At 38.4% G+C, this 21179-nt stretch overlaps 1 protein-coding gene across 3 annotated transcripts; it reads left to right on the forward strand.

Moving 5' to 3' along the window:
* Positions 1-21170, forward strand: aff1 (AF4/FMR2 family, member 1). Of its 3 annotated transcripts, none has more exons than XM_078271224.1 (19): positions 1-222; positions 3176-3296; positions 3951-4790; positions 7720-7761; positions 9997-10083; positions 11335-11368; positions 12448-12511; positions 13039-13180; positions 13294-14328; positions 14413-14501; positions 14638-14863; positions 15036-15130; positions 16030-16093; positions 16206-16342; positions 16586-16657; positions 17102-17195; positions 17382-17416; positions 17518-17756; positions 18586-21170. In XM_078271224.1, the coding sequence occupies exons 1-19, from the start codon at positions 170-172 to the stop codon at positions 18708-18710; spliced, it is 3594 nt and encodes a 1197-aa protein (XP_078127350.1). In that variant the 5' UTR covers positions 1-169; the 3' UTR covers positions 18711-21170. The 3 variants fall into 3 exon arrangements, with proteins under 3 accessions (XP_078127350.1, XP_078127351.1, XP_078127352.1); XM_078271225.1 differs by having other exon boundaries at positions 15039-15130; XM_078271226.1 differs by having other exon boundaries at positions 194-284.
* The last annotated feature ends 9 nt before the right edge of the window (positions 21171-21179 follow it).

Here is a 21179-nt window from a genome sequence, read left to right on the forward strand (position 1 = left end):
AGAGAGAGAGAGAGAGAGAGAGAGAGGACAACCCAAACACAGACGGTTAGCAGACAACTATCAAACTACGGCGGCCTGACAGCCATTTAAATTAACTAATTCTTCAGCGGTAAATCAAAACAATGTGACCAAATGAGAAGGACACCTTGGTGAGGACTGTCAGAAACACATGACAACCAACTTTGATTGCTGTGAGAGGCGCACCATGGCATCTCAGCCGAGGTAGGCAGACACAGCCGCAGCTAGCTGCTAGCAGCTGGGCGCTAGCTTCACAGCCTGATCGGGTAACTATCGTTAATTAGCTAGACACGGTTAGCCAGCTCACTAGCAGCGCACTTTACCCAAGTAAAGTTTTAGTTTGAAACTCTGTGAAAATATCAGAAGAAAAAGCTAACGCTAGTCTAGTAATTTTCTGTGGTTATTGTAAAACTGACATGAAGGGTTTTTAGCTTTGATAAGCAGTTCGAGGAATAAGTGGAATCAGCTGGAACGAGCAGGCTGGTTAAAGGGGCTGCTGTGTTTATAACTTACAAGCTAGTTTATGTAACATTAAATTAAAGCAAACGTTACGCATACTTTGAATTTCTGTAACGTTAACCTCATGCGTCGTGTTCTGACTAAGTTGGATTTTGGGGAACAAGTTGAATAACAAGACAGAACTGGTTTGACTCTGTATTAATCTCATTTTGCTGTAAAATCACCCTAAAAATACAGGGCAGAATGACTGAGACTGAAGCATAAGTAAACCACTCTGCTATAATGAGCAGGAGAGATACAATTTATGTTTCAGTCACCTAAGTTGTATGTGTGAATTTACACAATAAAGTTAATGAAAAAAACTTTAAGGCACAATAATGCTCAACATAGGGCTGGAAGATATGGTCATAATCTTTAGGGGTGTATAAAAAAAAAAAATCGATTCACATTCGAATCGCGATCTACCGATTAAAAATTGATTCATAGAATTCCAAAAATCGATTCATATTTTTTGTTAAAATATATATTTTTTTATTTTCATTTTTTTTTTTATTGTATGTCTACACATGGGAAATGTAACTACATTTACATACTGTGAATCATTTTTTTTGAATCAAGAATCGTTTTTGAATCGAAACTCGATTTTTGAATTGAATTTTGAGCCTGAAAATCGATATTGAATCGTGACATTTTCTAAATCGTGCAGCCCTAATAATCTTCTATCCTGATATAGGTCATTTCATATCTCGATAAGATATATATCTTGATATAGCATGTATGTTTGTATAATCCTGTGTAGGGCTGCAACTAATGATTGCTTTAACTGTCGATTATTTTCTCCATTTGTTGTTTGGTCTATAAAATGTCAGAAAAATGTGATCAAGGGCCAAGATGCCATCCTCAAATGTCTTGTTTTGTCCACAACTCACAGATATTCAGTTTACTGTCATGGAGGAGTGAATAAGATAGAAAATGTTCACATTTATTTTTTTACGTTTAAAAAAAAAAAAATAAATAAAAAAAAGTTTCAGACTGATTAATCAATTATCAAAATAGTTGCAGATTAATATTACATAAATATTGTCATAACGCAGTTTGGCCGATGTTTTTTTGACATTGTGATAGAAACGATATAGAAAAATACCCGTATAGGCTATACAATATACATTTTTATATCGTTTTGATGATATGTATCGTCATATCGCCCAGCCCTAGCGAACAGGTTGTCATGTCACTTTTTTATTCTACATTTATTCAGTTTCTGGCATTTGTCATCTAGGATTGGTAAATCCGTACACTCCAAGCTCTCCCATTCACCTTGGTGGAAGGCTCTAGTCTACACACGGGGTACAGCAAATTATAATTTGTTCTAAAGACAGGAAATTGCCCATCAAACTGCCTACAGGAGCAGCCAGACTGCTCAGAATATTTGACATTGGTCCAAACAGGTTCATGTTGAGCTTGCATGTTAATTGTGCGGAATGCAGATGTGAGTAATTATTAAATCACTGTGTGAGTGCTACAGTTTGTTTCAGCCTCATCAATAATTTAAACCCCGGTTCTCTAATTATATTCTGTAAGTTGCGTGCTTGTGTCACATCATTAATATGTACAATCATGAACAAAATGTAATTTTCATGTTTGATTTGGAAGACTAGTGTGTAATTTAATACAGGCACAGTATGTTGCTTTACCCCTGGGTAGTACTGTGACTGGGCAGGGCCAGGTTGTGCTGTTCTAGTAGTTTGGCCAGTCTCTCTGCTCCATTAATGAGTAAGTGCTCATCTATTTGGCTTAGTCCCAAATCTGTGCTGCTCCACTTGTTGCCATGGAAGCATCCCACTGGGGTGGCTGTCAGTGAGGATGATCAACACTGTATTTTGGGACGAAAAGTACAAACTTTCAAAATATGGATAGGTGTGCACTTTAGTATATTTAAAGTTTTAAACAGGACGCCTGATCCCACGGGGCCTGCTGTTGTTCCACAATGTAATTTACTATAGTGAACAAGCTCTTTTGCAATTTGCATCATATCTGGACGAGTAGTATTCATTTGATGTCTGCATGTTATCTTTAGGGATTAGAGAGAACAGATGTGAATGTTGTGGTGAATCCTCAAGGCGTCTGTGAGTCTAATTAACTTTTCAGTTGATATGATGGGCTGTCTTCTCCCATTAGACCCTGCTGCTCTGCCCCATGGGTAGATAAGTCTGTGATAAGATGCCATAAATTGACAGTCTCTAAATTTTCTGGTGTCTTTAACCAAAACTGATTTTATCATAAGGATCAGTCAGTTTCATTGTTCTGGGGTTTATAATCATAGAAAATCTAAAACAAATACAAAATACATGGAGCATGTCACCAATTTCAGTTTTGACATTCGAGGCACCTACTGCATCTTTTTACTGGGTAATTGTATTGTAACTAGAGTTACAGAAATAATGCACTTGTTTAAAGATGATTTTTTTTTGGGGGGGGCTTTTCCCTTCATTCGAAAGTGGACAGACACGAAAGGGGGAGAGAGATGGGGGACGACACGCAGCAAAGGGCAGCAGGTCGGACTCGAACCCCGCGCCGCTGCAGGACCAAGCCACCATGGGGCGAACGCCCCCACTGGGCGAGCCAGAGGCCGCCCCAATAATGCATTTGTTAATGCAATGCTGACTTAAGATCTGTGTTTCTTTGTAATGTTCTACAGTATACACAATGAGCAAAGGAACCGTCTTCGCCTCCGAGCATGGGAACAGAGGAATCAAGAAACGAGCCAAACCAAAGAACTCAGCCCTGAGAATGTGCCACTCTTTAGGGAACCATACAAGGTAAAGACACACAACAGTAGTTGAATGATCTAATGATAGCAGTTTTCACATATGAACTCCAGACAATGTCCGAAGTCCGATGAATCAGGTCTTGACGTAGTCTGGAGTATCCCTTTCACACATGTCGCACACAACAAAGATTGTCTGTGTCGGACTCCGGGTAATGTCAAGATAATTTCAGGTTTTCAGTGCATGTGTGAAAGGGGTTGATGACACAGGGCTTCTACTGTAGTTGTTATGGATAAAAATATGCTTTTTTTTTTTTTAAAGTTGTAAATGGTCAGTACCATAACATGGTTGTATTTCATGTACAATGTGTGAGGAATCTCAACAAAGACGTTCTTAAAATTTACTGGTAAACATTATTGGAAAACAGTAAAAAAGAAATGGAAAATTATATTTCAGAAACAAATCTGTTTGCAGACAAAGGTGTTTAGTTTCAGAGGTCAGTCATATGTTCTTCAACTATACCTTTTTAAAAATTCCAAAATCCTGTTTAGTTTGACTAAATATATACTACGATATTTGTATGCAAAAAAAACATGCAGAGGATATAGCAGGATTGTTTTCAGAGAATTATAAGAATGTGTTTTAGACTATAGAGTAAAGTGTCCTCTGTTAACATAACTAAGTGTTTGAGCTTTTTTTTTGCAGACAAACAAAGGGGATGAGCTTTCCAATCGAATCCAGAGGATGCTGGGCAGTTATGAAGATGTGAATAATCCGTATCCCTTTGCCATTGAGCCTTTACCCATTCCTACTTATGTAACCTTCTCACAGTCAGATCAGGGTCAGCCAAACACAGATAAAGCAACCAAACCTCCATTCCATAACCAGGTCCATTACATGTCCACCCAAAGTCAGAAATCCCCCTCTAGTAACGGTTACTCCTCTCAGCCCATGGGGACGTTCACTACCTCTTCTCCTAACCACCATGGTAATTCATCAATTTTCTCAAATGCGTCTTTGAACCACAGTCAGCTCAGCTTCTCAGCACATCAACAAAAGTGTGAAGCCCACTCAGATCTCAGGGAGCGTGTCAGCCTTCCCCAGGAAATGTCTTCTCAGTCTCCTGATACTAAGCTGCCACCCTTCCCACATTCCAGTGACCATGATACCAATGGCATGGACATTAAAGACACCTTTGATAGACATCAACTTCATGGTTCCACAGATCACCCCTCAGAGTCTGCCAGCACCATGGATGTTTCCACATTTAACCTAAAACAGTCCCCCAAAGATACATCTCTGCCTCAAGCCAACAAGGGTAACGCACTACCTTCCCAGACCTTCCCTTCACTCCTGTCGTCGAAGCAGCCCAGCGTAGTCATGACCCAGAAGCCAACAGCATATGTGCGGCCCATGGATGGTCAGGACCAAGTGGTCAGCGAGTCACCTGAGCTGAAGCCTTCACCAGAGCCATATGTATCTCTACCGGAGTTAATCAACAAATCTGACGTGGGCAAAACAAAGATATTGCCACAATTTTTGGAGGTGAGTATATTGTCTTGGATCTCATAACTGTAATACGATATCATATTATTTAAAATGTAATGTGGCTGCTTAGCATAAAGAATAGAATCGGGAGAAAACTGCCAGCCTAGCTAGAAATACTCCTGCTTCCTTGAACTTGCTACTTGTTGTTTTTGCGCTTTGGTTTTTGGACAGATCAAACATACGAGCTATGACATGTTAATTGGTGAACTTTATAGATGCTGGTAGGTGGATTTCATTACCTTAGACAGAGCCAGGCTAGCTGTTTCCCCCGGTTTTCAGTCTTTATGCAAAGCTAAACTAACTGACTGTGCGCTGTAGCATGGTATTTAGCATTGAGATTGGAATTGATTTTTATCTAACTCTCAGCAAGAATGCAAATAAGCGTGTTTCCCAAAAATTTGAACTATTACATTAATAGGAATAGCAGTAGTAACAGAGCTGTAATCCTGACCCCATTTCCAGGCCAGCAGCGGCCATTAACGGGCCTCAGTCTGTCAGGCTGATGACGTAAAACCCACAATGGTCATGGGCTTGTGGGAAATGGTGTTTTTTTTTATTTATTTTTTTAAAAAGCTGCTATTACAGAAATACATAATAAACAACAATATTATAAAGAACATATATCCGTAGATAGACAACCAGACATCATACTGGTGGTGAGCAAGGTTATATTGCAGGGCTAGATTTTTTTGTATTATTCATGACTACAAATGTGAGTTTGATTTTGAATTGGTGCAGGAAACTTGGAAGTTCCAGTTTTACTGTGGCTCTCTATGCAATACATTTGTCTAATACTATAACGGAATCAGAATACTTTTATATTTGAGTTATATATTGAATATTGAATTTGAAACCGAATTTGAAAAAAATATTCATTTTATAATTATGTCTTCCTTTTCAGTAACATAGATATAATTGTCTTGCGATATCATATACCACTAAATCTCTTATTTGGTGCTTCCAGTGACTGTTGGGGAGGTGATACTACTTATTATTTTCCAGCACTGTGAATATACCGTGGGATTAGAAGGTTGTGTGCCTGCTGATCGCAGGATGTTCCCTGAAACCTCTTCATAGTTTTGATATTCTTGCTTGACTGTTCAGGCGTTAAAAAGGTCTTAGACTTGCTTTGTTTGGGAGAATTTCGCTGAACTCCAGTTCAACTCTATTCATAAACACACGCATGCACGCACACACACACCCCTTGCACCTGCAGCACTCTACACCTCCCCCTCCCCGCCTGCAGCAGCACACCAGTGCTGAATATGCGGCTGTTTTCGCTTCTAAGGCTAATCCAGTGCAGAATATCTAGGCAGTTACTCATTCCCCTATTTCTCACCAACACTTCACTCCTGAGTTAAGTTCCACATCTGCAAAAAGCCATGTATAAGACATTTTTGGATATACAGTATAATCAGAAATGTCCTTTTTAGTTTCCAAACTATTGCACTCGCATTACTTCTTCACTATTTCTACTTCTCAATGATATGCTATTCCTACACACACCGCAGTGTCCTCAGCTGCCTCTGATAACTTCACCCCTGGCCTCAGCAGCAGAACAATAAATGACCTTTGTCACCAACTTACATAACTGCTCTGGCCCGTTCACTCTGACTTTATCTCAAACACTGTCCATTCAGAAAGGAAATCCTGAAAGACAGTCCTTAAAAACAAACAGAAATGCAGCCTGTCGACTCATTCATTCAAACACAGTATTTATCTGATGCTTGGGTCAGCCTATGTTGCTGCCTGATATGGGGTATTGCCTCACTCATCTAGTGATTGAGGCTGTAGTTAGTGGTGATCTAGTATAGAAGTGCATTATAGTCATAGATATTTTTTTTTGTTTTGTTCACCCACATTTTATATACATGGATCAGAGAGAATATATGTTCACTTATAGGATGTAGGATTTTTAAATTTTTCTCTTGTTTCAGTGCTTATTGGTCTAAAATGCAAAGATCAAAATGGGTTTTTTGTCTCTACATCTTTTTCTGTTATTCTGGTGTTGATTTTAAATGCCTCAATTAAAACCAAACAAAAGAATAAATCAAAGTGCAATACACATTGTTAATAAGTATTTCCTTTTTTATGTATGCATTTACTGTGCCATTATTTAAATGGTAAAACATGTTAAAAGGACAATTATTTAGCTTTTTGGCTTTTTTGGTTTTTCTATTGTGACATTCATTTTTAATGCCACATTAAAATCAAACCGCTGCCCCTAAGCTGTTCATTTCACTAATTTCATTTTGGCATGGACAATGTGTCTCCATCTCAAAAAAGAAAAACGTCGCCTGCACCTCTTCATGAAAAGTAATATCAGTACTTTGCATTTAGTATTGGCACGTCTGTGCTGCTCTCTACTGGACAACACTGAAATGCAATACACCTCTTGACTTTGTTTCCTGTGTTGAAAATACACATAACAATGTTTAATTGGATTTCACTTTTTTCTTTGTTTGATTTGTTTTATTCAGGCATTTTTAATATTTCGTACTGTTCTGCTATACTATATGTGTTTTCAATTCCCCACAAGTTACAGTATACCTACAGATGATTTGCCATATTGCAGGTTTTAAGATAAATGACAGCTCTTGTATTACAACTGGCAATGCCCCTAGTAGGGATAGATATGCCTCTATGCGGGTGAGATATAGTTGCACTCGCTGCATGCAGCACATCGACAACAAGGAGTGAACAATCTGAGATGAAAATGGGGGTAGGATAAAAGCAGATTTAATGGGGTTTTTGGAAGCCTGTTTTATTTTTGTGAAATACCAAAAATGGTTTGCTCTGAAAAACATTAGCCCCTAAACAAATCTTTCTATGTTTGTTTTTCAAGTTGAATTGAAATCGAATTGGAAAAAAAATGTTTTTCACTGTCATTTTGGAAACTCAAAATTATTGCTTTCCTTTTCTACAGACAAGGACAAATGAAGTTCTTTGTGTCGAGGACATCTTGAGGGTAAGTCCAGGTGTTTAAATTCTAATTTACAGTTGGCTATTGTCTTATGCCATCATAATAATGTTACATTTTAGTACATAACATGTACAACAAAACATGTAAACCCCCTGTTTATACAAATATATGATTACTGACTCACATATAAGTAACCCATCCGTCCAAAGTGTCTGTACCTCCTAATCTAACCACTTCACCCCAGCTTCTGTTCCTGTTCCTCTGTTTTTAATATTTACAACCTATACTTCTACAAGAAAGTGCTGAAAGAATTTCCATATTGTGTCTTTAGCAAACGATTAGTTATTGGTACTGTTGCTTTGCTCAATAAGGCTGTATTTCCAGTAGCTGCTTCACAATAAACCATTCCAGCATTTTGCTGTTGAAAGCACAACAAACGGGAGTGCACAAGTCATGTTGTGTGATTGTTGATGGGGATTGGTGGGCCTGTAATAAGGGAATGATTGGCAAATTTTCACAAAGTGTGTCTGTATTATCTCCTGTTACTGGGGTGTGAGAGCATTTGGAGATAAACATTTATTTAGCTTTCTTGCAACAACCATCTGCTCCGGATCTAAAGTACTTTCTTTATCATTATGTTTGTGTATTTTCAATTGTTCACTCACCTCACAGCTCCACTGAGTTTTCAAAGATTAGCATGTGAGCTACTGACCTGTGCTGGGGAAATACTTTAAAATAATCTAGCAACATATAGTGGCTTTGCAGCAACCTTATCATAGTTATTTGATTTATACAGAGTAGTTTATTATACTGTTTATTTACTATAGTAGCATGTTGTGCCAATTTGGACTTTAATACTGAACAGCTGCAGTCTTGCTGCCAACAGCCCTGTTTACCTTTTCCCAAATATGCAACACTGAGATCCCGATACTCACTAAAGCAATCCAAATTTTAATTTAAGACCATTCAAAATGTCAAACTGTAAGGATAAAGGAAAAACTTTGGCATCGATTCTCAGATACTTTGTCTGTTAAGACTTTTTGAATGGGTATCAGAGGTTCTAATGTGTGTAAGGAACCTATTCTGCACATCATCACACTGCCCCCAATGGTCTGAGAGAGTCACAAAATATAAATATCTCGGCATCTGGATGGATGAAAAGCTCTCCTTCAAATTTCCCATTGATAATCTTGTATGCCGACTCAGGCAAAAAAGTCATGTCGGTTTTGGACTACGGTGATGTGATTTATAGACATGCATCATCTTCAACTCTTAAATCTCTGGACTCAGTCTATCACTCTGCCTTGAGTATCATAACCGTTCATGTCTGGTACACACTTTGTATTTTTTATGAAAGTGTTGGGTGGTCTTCTCTCCATGAAGGCGTGATACTCATTGGTATCCTTTAATCTATAAGGCTCTTATTGGAAAACTACCACACTACCTTACAGAACGCCCCTGTTACTCAGAGGGACATTATCAGACTCACTCTGCTGACAGGCTTTTGCTTCATGTTCCACGAGCTCCGTCTGAAGTTTTAACTTTAGTGCACCTGACTCCTGGAACAAATTACAACACTTCCTTAAAATCAACTCACTTGTGCCTTTTTAGAAATTTTGAAATCTGGTTTAAAACCTGCAAACCTCTACTTGTACTTTACATAATTGTACTTTCTTTTGCATCCTTATTATCCTAATTTATTTATCAAATAATTTTTCCAATTCAGAAAGTTTTATTGTCTTTATTTTTCTTATGATGGTTTCGCTTCTTTTCTGTGTTTTGTTTTTTTTCTTTGTAATTTGAATCGATAACATTGTAAATGAGGGTCCCCCCTCAGCCATCTCGAGTATTTTAACCCTTTGTAATGCAAAAACCCCCAGATTCCTCCTGGAAAATCCTAGGAAGCATCAAAAATCATGTTCAAAGTTACTTAGGTCACACATCATACCAAATCTACTGTGATGAATAGTGACTGAACTTCTGACGCTGTTTACATGCTTTATATTGAGTTGAAGACACATGAGTTAGCGTTTAGAGAAGCTACTCGTGTCTGTGCCAGGTGCACCTCACTAAGTGGCCATAGAATATATGCATGTATAAATATTGCATACTATATGAATTATAATGCGTGATATGCATTGCATTTGCCCAGTGAGATGAGATTCCATTATGCATTTATTCACATCATTGCTAATGTTATGTAAAAGCTTTATAAATGTTTGTACATTGGCATGTCTGTAGGCTCCTAGCTCATCACACACTTCTTATTCCCCTCCACAGGAAATGACCCACTCGTGGCCCCCTCTCCTGACAGCTATACACACACCTAAAACGGGTGTACCCACCAAGTCCCCGCTCCAAGCCAAGGTAAGAGCCTAAAGGTTAAGAAAAAATTAAAATCTATCTTGGTTTTACGCTCACAGGCGTTGCTGATATGTACATAGAGGGAGGGGTCTTGTTTGCACTAATCCTGCATCCTCACTTGTGGTACCTTTTCAAATGAAACCATCTTCAATTAGATGCTCAATGAGCTTTCCCCTGGTGTCGCCCGAGGTCAAGTTGTCAGCGCCACAGGAAATTTACTTAATTTCGCCACAGGATATTTCATAATGTAAGATTACCATGCACTTTGAAGGGGACCCTTATGTTCAGACTGGATAAACCCTTTCGATTTTAATGACCTCATGGCCTTTTGTCTCACACCACTCAAGTCAAATGTTTCATGGCTTCACTACTGCTTAAGCTCCAAGATGAGGAAAAAATATCAGGTTATAAGGCCTTAAGTCTTGTTAATTAAAGATCGGTGTGCATAAACAGTACCGATTATTACACGAGTTATCAGATTAGTGTGAATGTACAGTGGCACTCATAAGTTTATGAACCCATGCTAAAGTTGACTAAAAAAAGGAATAAAAAAAATCATCTTTTGGAAATTGATCTTAATGCCTTAATAAAAAAATCCAACCTTTAAGGACACCAATTTTCTTTGTGAATGAATAATGTATCGTAAATAAATAAATGTTCTTCCTTAAAATACAGGGGGCATAAGTCAGTACACCCCTATGTTAAATTCCCATAGAGGCAGGCAGATTTTTATTTTTAAAGGCCAGTTATTTCATGGATCCAGGATACTATGCATCCCTTGGCCTTTGGAATTAAAATAGCCCCACATCATCACATAGCCTTCACCATACCTAGAGATTGGCATGGGGTACTTTCCATAAAATCATCTCTCAATGCAAATCAAACCAGCTATTAGGTTAACTGAAATAAAACCATGCCAATCTCTAGGTATGGTGAAGGGCATGTGATAATGTGGGGCTATTTTAATTCCAAAGGCCAAGGCCTGCATTATAAGGAAGAACATTTATTTATTTACGATACATTATTCATTCACAAAGAAAATTGGTGTCCTTAAAGGTTGGCTTTTTCCTCATTTTTTTAATTAAGGCATTAAGATCAATTTCCAAAAGATGATTTTTTTTTTTTATTCCTCTTTTTAGTCAACTTTAGCATGGGTTCATAAACTTATGAGTGCCACTGTAGATGCAAATCGAAATTAAACAAATGTGTAACCCAGGTTAAAGCTTGCTTCTGTTTTCTTCTGTGTCTTCATAGGAATCGGAGCATGTCTCCTCATGTCCAGAACAAAGTGAGTAATGAGGGAATGAGGCGGAGTACAATTCAGGCACAGAACAAGGATGCACATTATAATAAATAGAAATGATGTCACTGTATCATGAAAAATAGCAGGGTTAGAGCCTGTTATGTCTGGAATGGATCTGTCATCATGAAGCATCTGCTGTACAACCTGTAAATACATTTGGAGGTTTGATCACCACTGGTGACAGTTGGTGTGGTGTTAATATTCTCCTCTCTTCTCTCAACTTTTAACATCCATGGAGTTAAAGCAGCACCTCGCTAATAGACCTTGCCCTATGTTTTCTCCAAAGCGATGTTTCTATGGTAACTTGTACAACCACTCTGCCCTATTATGTGAACTGGCCACAAAATACCAGAGGAGAGAAACAACCCTACAATTTTATCTCAAGTTAACCTTAGCTAAGAATAAGAGGCAGTCTCACTTTTCTCAGGCCTTCTCCAAGTGCAAATTACAGAAACAGTTGTTTGACTGCACGAGACAGGATTTAGAAACTAGACTCGGGTCATTCAGTTGTTCAGTCAGTCAAATATTAAACTTTCATTCACAAAGCAAATTAACTTCGGTCTGCCTGACCAGATATTATCTCACCAATGTTTATAGAGTATATTTGTGGCTGCATTGGCTATCTCATGCATGACTAAAAATAGTGTGTCTGCTGTGTGTTCTATTTACTATTACATTGAGCAAGAAAAACTGTTTTTGTGCAATTTAAGACATAAGACGGAGTTTGGGAAATGCTAACAAAACATTTTAGGAACAGGTTACTGTGTGCTGATCAAAGACTGAACTGTAGAAATGACACACCAGTCTGATATTCTTGACATAAATGTTGTGAGTATCCTGATTTAATTCAGGACTTTAATAAAAAAGTAGCAGCAGTTGTATAATCTTTGCTCCTGGAGCTATAGCTGTACGTCATCTGTATTTTCATTTTTACAACAATCATTGTATCAATGGTGGTTAGTGTTAAACACGGCCCACCTGCAGTGCATGGAATCCAAATCCACATTTGTGTGACATGTAATGACTTGTTGGACTAATTAGTTTTATTTGTCATTTCTTTAAAGAAAACTATCCTAAAGAATCCTCTCCTGTAGATCCACCCCAGCTCATCCAGCAGAGCTCCTCATTGTAAGTGACGTGGCTTTTTCTGTGCCATAATTTCAAAATATGATGCGCAGCTGAACTGTAAATTGCCAACCTGAGGACCACTGGCTGCCTATAGGCTGTATTCAACCAGCCATACAGACAGCTTACAAATATTTTCATTAGGGCTGCAACTACAGATTATTTAACAATTAATTATTTTCTGCAGATCATTTTCTAGATTGTTTTGTGTATAGAAAATAATGAAAAATGGATTTCCCACAGACCAAGATGATATATTCAAATATCTGTTCTATTCGACCAACAGACTAAAACCCAAAGATATTCATATTACTATTATAAATGACAAAGAAAACATTTGAGAAGCTATCAAAGCTCTAATTTTCAGAAAAAAACAGAAAAGTTTCTCCTATCGGTTTCTTCTCCACACATAATATAACACAGTTTACCAGCACAGCCTGGCCAGGTGGGCACATAGTGATTGTTACTTCATTAATCCTATAACACTACTATGTGATATTATTGTGGTGTTTTGTGTGTGTTCGCTGTAGTTCATTTGAAGCAGCCCATTCCAGAGGGGTAGAGTCCACTAGCTCCAGCGACTCGGAGAGTAGCTCAAGATCAGAGTCGGACAGTGAAAGCACCATCGAGAATCCACCTCAACTCCCTGTGAGCAACTCCGTTAAAACCAAGGTAATTGCTGCTTGTCCTTTTTTGTTTAGGACACATAAACATGCATTATCTGAATTGTTTGCTCTTCCTCATTTTTTTTTTTTTAAATCATGTGTTTGTGTCTTTTTTTTTAGCCGGATGCTCCAGCAGTGGCCCATGGTGATTGGCAGTTGGGGAACTGGATCAGGTCCAGCCAGCAGAACTCTGGCACTGAAAGTCTAAGCAGTGTACATGTCTCTGAGAGCCCAGCGCACAAACAGCCACCGCCCACTCAAAGCTCCAAGCCCTCGCTCAGTGTAGAGGTGGTCGACTCCACCATGGAGTCTAAACCTCAGCCTTCTTCTCAGCAAAAAGAGTTTACTGATAAGCTTGCAAAACTCCAGCAGCACAGTGAAAGCTCCCAGGACAACTATAACCATGAAAGTAGCCCAAAAAAAACCTCTGCTGACTTGAAGAGCTGTAGCAGTTCCAAGAAACTTTCATGCAACACGCACTCCTCAAAACCAGCGAAGGCAAGTTGCTCAGATTGCACTGAAGCAGCTATCAGCGTGAAGTGTGAGGAAGTTGTCGCCACACGAGACAAAGACCCCCGTTTCACAGATAGACCCAAGGTTAAAACGAAAACAGGACATAGCAAGAAAAGCAAGGACAACAGTGACACTAAAAGAAACAGTAAGAGGACTTCTAAACACAAGTCACTTGATAAAGGGAAGGCTGGATCAGAGCCTGTTGTCACAGTGGTGCTGTGTGGTCATTGTCCATCGTGTGGTGTACAATATCCTAACCCCTGCTCCTGCCCCACCGAAAGTCCTGCTCAGCCTGACCAGCTGCCTCCTGCCCCACCACTCAGAATCAGTTGCATCAAACCAAAGTCAGACACCACCTGCCGGAAGGGCACCAAGATCTCTCACAAAACAACCCACAAGCACTCAAAGAAGACAGGGCAGACAGCCAAGAGTTCTCAGGTCCCCCACAGGCCTCCTAGATCCCTGCTGGTGAAGATTGATCTAAGTCTGCTCTCAAGAGTCCCCTGGACCTCCAGCGACCACCAGGAGATACCCAGCAATGCAAAGAGATCAGCACTGGTCATAGAGCAAGATGGAGGGGGCAGTGATGCTTCTACAGCACACAAACTCACCAAAACAAGCAAAAAGAGTGTATTGCAAAATGTGAGAAATATAGTCTAGGTCTGTTCTAGTTAGCATACATGTACATTATATTTTTATTTCAATGTGTGTTTTATTGTCTTCTAGGCTGAGGTAGACCATACGACTCTTCCCAGGAAGAAACAGAGGCTGGACAGCAAGAATGCCTCATCAACTCATGCTTCTGTCAAACTGGAGTAGGTCCCTTAAATCAGAGGCATCCCATACTTGTTTTTTGGACTAGGGATAACATTAACATTTTTAAAATGAAACGTTCTTTCTGTTGTGGGAGTGTGTCAAATCACACAAGCTCTCTGATTTTGTCAACTACAGATGTTCCAGCAATTCAAAAGAGGACAGAGAGCGAAAGAAGGCAAAGAAAATTCCTGTTCCTTTGCAGCAGCCTCTGACTCCCAAAAATGCTGCTAAAGGTCCAAAAGTGCACAGACGCAGTACTGGAGAGGCCCAGGAGTCTAGTAAGGAGGCTGTGAAGAGCATAGACACCCATAAGCACAAGAAGAGCAGTGGAAAGCACGCAGAACACCCACACTTTGAAAAGGTAACCGTATATAAGCACCAAGCTTACAAATATTAGTATATTGCTTCTTTTCCCGAGACGAGCCTCTGCAAATTCTCATGACTGTAACCAGTGAAAAAGGCTTACTAATGCTTTTTTACATGAAAAGGGGAACCATTCAAATTGTAACCAAATATCTGCCATGAAATCTTAGAAGAAGCCCCCAAAGAGCAGCCTCGCCATCCCATCATCATCAAAACCTACAAGGGAAGCTTTGAGCAACAGGCCCTTGGTCAGATTTGAGGACAGGTAAAAATCCTCTCTGCTGAGCTGTTAAGTTGTTCTAAAATACTGTTTTTCTAAAAAATTGTTGTGTCCCCTAAAAGTCGGTTCTGTGTCTGGACCTAGCTGGAATTTTCTCCCCAAAATGTGATATTTCCTCTATTTCCAGACTTAATCTAGTTGTGTCAGTTTTTCCATGGGTAAAGAAAATTCACAGAACAGAGACCATTTCGAAATATTGTCCAGAGACAGTTTGAACAGTGTACCAAAACCTTTAAATTAAGTTTGATGTTACTTGGTGCCACATGTAATGGGAACTTCCCTGCTGTCCTTTTTAAAAGCTACAGTAAGAGATAAAATGACTTTTTCAAAGTATAACCAAATCTGCATCATAACTGAGATCAATTTTCCATACTCTTTTTCTCCTGTGTGGCCTTTGTCTCCTCTGTCTTTTAAAGATTTTTTTCTTTTTACTTAAATGTAAAGTGCATGAATATATCAATCCAACCCTCAATGTCATAAATGTTCACTGCTGACTGCCTTTTTAAAATGACCCATTTTTGGTTGGCAATTGATGGGATTTTAGGGAGTGGGAGAATGGGCGAATTGGATGGCTGTAATAAAGTGTTGTATTCATACTGTTATCTTGACTTTTGAGATTGTTAGGCACAGCTTAAAAATTGTAGCTATTTCATATATTTTTTGACCTTTTTAGTAAATATAATTCATTGTTGTTTAGTTTATTTTTCAGAATATGACATTTCCGTATTGGTATTAAAGCTATTGCCTCTGATTTTAATGCAGTTGTTGCCACAGTTTTATTAGGAACAATGCATGCATTTTGTATGTGATGACAACTTTTATTGTTCTGAATTGTTAGTTGTATATTGTTGTAAGTCCTCTAATAAAGCTTATTTTACCTGTAGGCATTATCCTGTAAAGCATTACATAAAGGAGGCCAAAAAACTGAAGCACAAAGCAGATGCAGAAGTAGGTTCTCTCTTTTTATTTGATTTGAGTTAATCTAATAAAATTACTGCATTCTACCCAGTGATACAAGAAATGTATAACCAAATTGTATTTATTTTTGCTCTCTCTGTAGTCCGATAAGCACAGTAAAGCTTTCAACTACCTGGATGCAGCCATGTACTTTGTTGAAAGTGGCATTGCGATGGAAAAAGATCCACAAATTTCAATGTCTTCCTACACTATGTTTGCAGAGACAGTGGAACTGCTCAAGTACGAAACCACTTTTATCATTATCTACTCTATTAGTCGTAAGTAATTATTAGTTTGCATATTTGGAAAGCAATAGAGTGCACAGTAGGCTCTTAACCTTGTCATGGTCATAGATAGAGATGTGTTTTTTTTTTTTTTTAATCCAAGTTAAATTTCAAGCTGTAACGTGAAGGTTTTGTCTCAGTAACTGAAATTGAGTCATGCATTACAGTACTTTTACTGCCACATTCTCCACTCTCTCAGGTTTGTACTGAAACTTTCAAACTCAGTGGACCCCTGTGCTTCACCTTCAGAAAAGGACTTTTTAGCATTATGGTAAGGTGTAGATGATACTTCATGTGCTGTTTGTCCACACAGCAGTATTTCTCATGTCATCCCAAAATATGATGCGATGGTTGTGGTTTGTCTCCTGTTTTAGCTTTATTTTAAATGTTCATTTGTTGTCATTTATTAATCAGAGATATTTAACTCCATTATCATTCTGGAGGTTGTAGTATGTCATACAAAAGTCATAATAGCCATAGTATAGTATGTCATAAAAAAGTTGTATAAGAAAAGTCTAATATGTCATTAAAAATGACAGTCATAGAAAAAGTCTCATAGTATAACGCATAAAAATGTCACAAAAATGGCATAGTATGTCAAACAAAGTCATAGTATAGTAGGTCATAAAGTCATAGTATATCACAAAAATAGTCTGCTTTCTTTAATAAATCATTTGAATTATGAATAATTTAAAAACATTTCATTGTCTTGTAGTTTGAAGTGCCAGTCTCTCCTGCAGATGACCATGTTTCGCCACAAACACAAAACTGCACTCAAGTATTCAAAGACCCTCACTGATCACTTCAGTGTAAGTATTAATGTATTACCATAACTCCTTATTGCCAGTTTAATTGATTTGCAATTATAAGTAATATCTAATTAACGCAAAATTTAATTAAGTAGTTTTACTGAGTTGGAAAAGTAGCTCCTATGTATAGATACATACATTATAGTTAATGTTTTTTTTTGCCAATTAAATTTGGACCTCTTTCAGAACTCAACTCTTGATCCTCCTGTTTTAACACCAAAGTAAGTCATCTAGTTTGCATGTTACATTCACTGTTTGGGCATACTTGCACTTAGCTGTCATGGTTGTGGCACGTAAAAAGTCTTGTCCCTGTTTCCTTTAGAGTCACAGACACCCCGTCCTACAAGCCCAACATGCCGTCTCCAGCCAACACATCCACCAGTTCCGGTCCGGGCTCCCACCACAGTGGCAGCGGGTTGGTTGTGGATACTGTCGGCAGCACTGTGGCAGTTCCCCAGGCCATTGGACAGGTGGCATTCACCTACGTCAACATCACTATGTTATTCTTGAGCGCGCATGACATCTGGGAGCAGGCGGAGGAGCTGGCACAAAAAGGCAGCGGTAAGAATGGATGGAAAATAGACGGTGTTCCCAAACTTTTAAGCTAAATCGAAAACTCTTCTAAGGCAAGAAGCTACATGAATCTTAAAAGCTGCTTGATATTTGTTGTGACACAGCCTTAAAATAAAATGGATTAAATGAGGATACTTTTTTAACAATAATATTTTTTAAGTTTACAGTACAGTAAATACGTAATTTAAGTAAATAAAATCTCAAGTTTTAAGAAGAGATTTAAAAGAGTATACAGAGCATACTGATACTCAAGCAGCGATCAGGCTCACAGGGAGATAGCAGATCACAGATATATCAGGAAAATCTCAACAACAAAAAATCTATAACTCACAGGTGACCAGTTAAAGGCTGCAGGGATTGGTGTGTGACATGGCTTCTTACTCTTGCGCTTTTTGTGTAAGTTGCGGTCTCCGGATGTTTCACCTACTGAGACCAAAATAAAATGTCTTCCAATAGTCAAGATTGGAGGAGATAAAAGCATGATGAGGACCTTCTCTAGATCTGCAAAAAAGTAAAGGAATGACCTAGTCTTGGTTAAGTGTCTCAGGACTGCACCACTTTTGTCCCATGAGCATTCAAAGAGATCAGAGTCAAAAGTTATGCCTAGATTACAGCCTCTAATTTCAGCAACAACCTAATACAGGACACACTACACACATCGATGGTACCAGGCTATGAGATTCATTTGGTGCATTTCAATTCAAGCCAAAAAGCAATTTCTGTAATAGATGGACGAATCAGAGTGTCATGTTAGTGTTTTAGTTCTGCTAATGGTTGTTTTGGTGTTCAGTGCTTTTAATGTTTCTGTATATTTCAGGTATGCTGGCAGAGCTGGACACAGTTATGGGCCCATTGAGCCTAACGTCAAGTATGAGCTCTATGGTCCGTTACACGAGACAAGGCGTCCACTGGCTGAGGCTGGACAGCCAGAAGGTAAAGTGACCATCAACCTGCGAACCCTTCAAGCTGCCCCTCTCTCTTTACTTCACCTCAGTGTGTTCAACTCTGATCCCTTAGGCTCGTGCCAGTTTTCTTTACTTCACATGGATATTAACTCATCGAAAAACGGTAGACAAAGATGTCCTCATGTGATGTAATGATACCACACTGATCATTGCACTTGTTATTTATTGTTTTCTCTCATGTCCACTTTGGTGTCTCTCTCTTTCTCACACTTTCATGAACATGGGTTACATCTGCTATTCACATATTTCATGTCTTGCACCTACATTGTACCTTGCTGTTCCTCTTCTTCGTCATCAGTTAAGGTGTGGAATCGTGTGATTCACAGCTCTTTATTCAGGAGTGACCTTAACTTATTTGGATGTAAGCAGATCAAATGTAACCAAAAGTGCAATTTGGTGGCTCTATAATTCTCCCCAGCCTTATCATGTGGTTGTGGTGCAAGTCATGACTGAGATCTTATTTATTAACACAACTTTTGTTATTAATGTTACTTTAAGGCACAAAAATCATTGTTCAAAAGTATCATGTTTTGTACTTAATTTCTCTTAAAAAAGAGATTAAGTTTCCCTGTTTCAGTCTGAATGATTGGTTTGATTTGGATTCCAGGGTTTTGTATAGTAAATCCTACATTTTCTCCCACAAATCAGGGAGAATTACCCATGAGAATTCAGGTGTCATTTCTTATAACATTTGTATTGGTGACACGGTCTCATCTTGACTATGTAGGAAGTAGAGACAAATATGGGGAGATTGTTGCAGAAGCACTAATATAAAATCAGTTTATTCTTTTTTAGCTTACACCTTGTTGGCATCTGTATTTTCAGTTTTTCAAATGAGTGTTGCCAGGTTTACTCGGCTCTGGTTAGATTGAAACACACTTTTTGTGCCATCATAATTGCATTCATAAGGATAAAAAAGTGCCATACTATTAATTAGACGTTTGTCCTACCAGGGCAAAGTGCATGTTGGATGTATGTTGAATTATGTATAGATTATTGAGTGCTGCCCATAACAAGGATACATCTGGACATGAATAATGAGATAAGGAGGCAAGGTAGGAAAGGTTTTATGATTTCAGGGGAGGCGTACCCGCAACGTTCAGTCTTTGATGAATGAAGACGTCATTGTGTATCAGGTGTAACTGTAGCATCGATGGAATTTCAAGGCATAAACATTTCTTCGTTTGCATCTTGACTCTTGTCTGTGTCGTAACGAATAATGATGGGAATTTTTAAAGAGCTGACTAGATTTTATTCTTGTCATCCTGTTAAAAAGAATTGCACTTGTGCCCTCCTTCTAATGGAAGTTGTACGAGCATCAAAGTCATCTTAACTTCTTGCAAGAACATAAAAGGGGGGGAGGAAGGATAATTTTACATCCCAGACTTTCCTTAGGTATAGTGGTGGATGTAGTGTTTGACATTGGCCATGTTTGTCAGTTTGAGTTACCTTTCAAGTATAGTAAGACTACCGGTCGTTCAGCAGATATGAAACTACAGTAGTGTTCCCTTTATTTGTTTTTGCATCAGGAAACTGCTTTCCTCTGTTTCCCACAATTATGTTGAGAAGAAAAAGTTGAGTTGCAATATGTTTACTAAATCTGTGGGAGTAGAATAAAAAGCCAAACTGTAGCTTATTAAAATATGCACTTTGTTGAGTATTTGTTGTTAATTTCAGGGCGTTATTGGACAAAAGAACAACACGTTCCCAAGACCTGCAGGACTGTGCTAGTCTTTACTGGTTTATTGCAACTTTGATTTGAAGCAATAAAGCAAGAGTTTTGTTGGTTCAACGTTTTTAGTAAGGTGTTGACGTAGTTATCACAAATTACCAGGGACACAATAATAATCCATATGAAATGTGGGAAGAAAAAAACCTTGCTTTAGATTAGCACATTAAAATAGCTCATTTCTTGAAATGAATACTATTGGGTTTGGAAATGTTTCGCTTCTTTAATTCAGTTGGTGTGTCTGTGTGCAATTACACGATAAAAGGGCTAAACGAGGATCACTAAGTGTTCCTGACTTTATTTTCTCACACAAATGATATTTTTTTAATTAAGAAGCGAGTACACTGGTGCCACGGCATTTGGGATTATTTTTGTGTACCGATCATCAGCAGGCTGCTGATGGAAATGATCTTTAGAGTTTCTTACAGCAGATGTCTACGTTGCGTACAGGGTCATTTTGGCATTGGACATAATAGTGCAACTTCAACTGTTTTGTCTTTTCCAACATGTGGCTTTATTTCCATCATCCTCGATTGTTGGTGTTTCATTTATGAATTACTCTGCAACAAGTTTACACTTCTTGTCCAAATAATTATTTACTGGAAAAAAATGTTAGAAAGGTTTTTGAAGGATGCTTTTTTTCCTTTTGTGAAATATGTAAAGAATTTGTGTTGCAGTGTACAGAGATGAATAAACACTGGAAATTAATGTATTGTT

Source organism: Sander vitreus, chromosome 16 (assembly GCF_031162955.1).
Source record: "Sander vitreus isolate 19-12246 chromosome 16, sanVit1, whole genome shotgun sequence".
Lineage (NCBI taxonomy): Eukaryota > Metazoa > Chordata > Actinopteri > Perciformes > Percidae > Sander > Sander vitreus.

Coding starts and splice junctions, on each gene's coding strand:
- aff1 (XM_078271224.1), top strand. CDS start 170: ATGACAACCAACTTTGATTGCTGTGAGAGGCGCACCATGGCATCTCAG. Junction 7,762..9,996: donor GTGTCGAGGACATCTTGAGG/GTAAGTCCAGGT, acceptor TCCCCTCCACAG/GAAATGACCCACTCGTGGCC. Junction 13,181..13,293: donor GCAACTCCGTTAAAACCAAG/GTAATTGCTGCT, acceptor CTTTTTTTTTAG/CCGGATGCTCCAGCAGTGGC.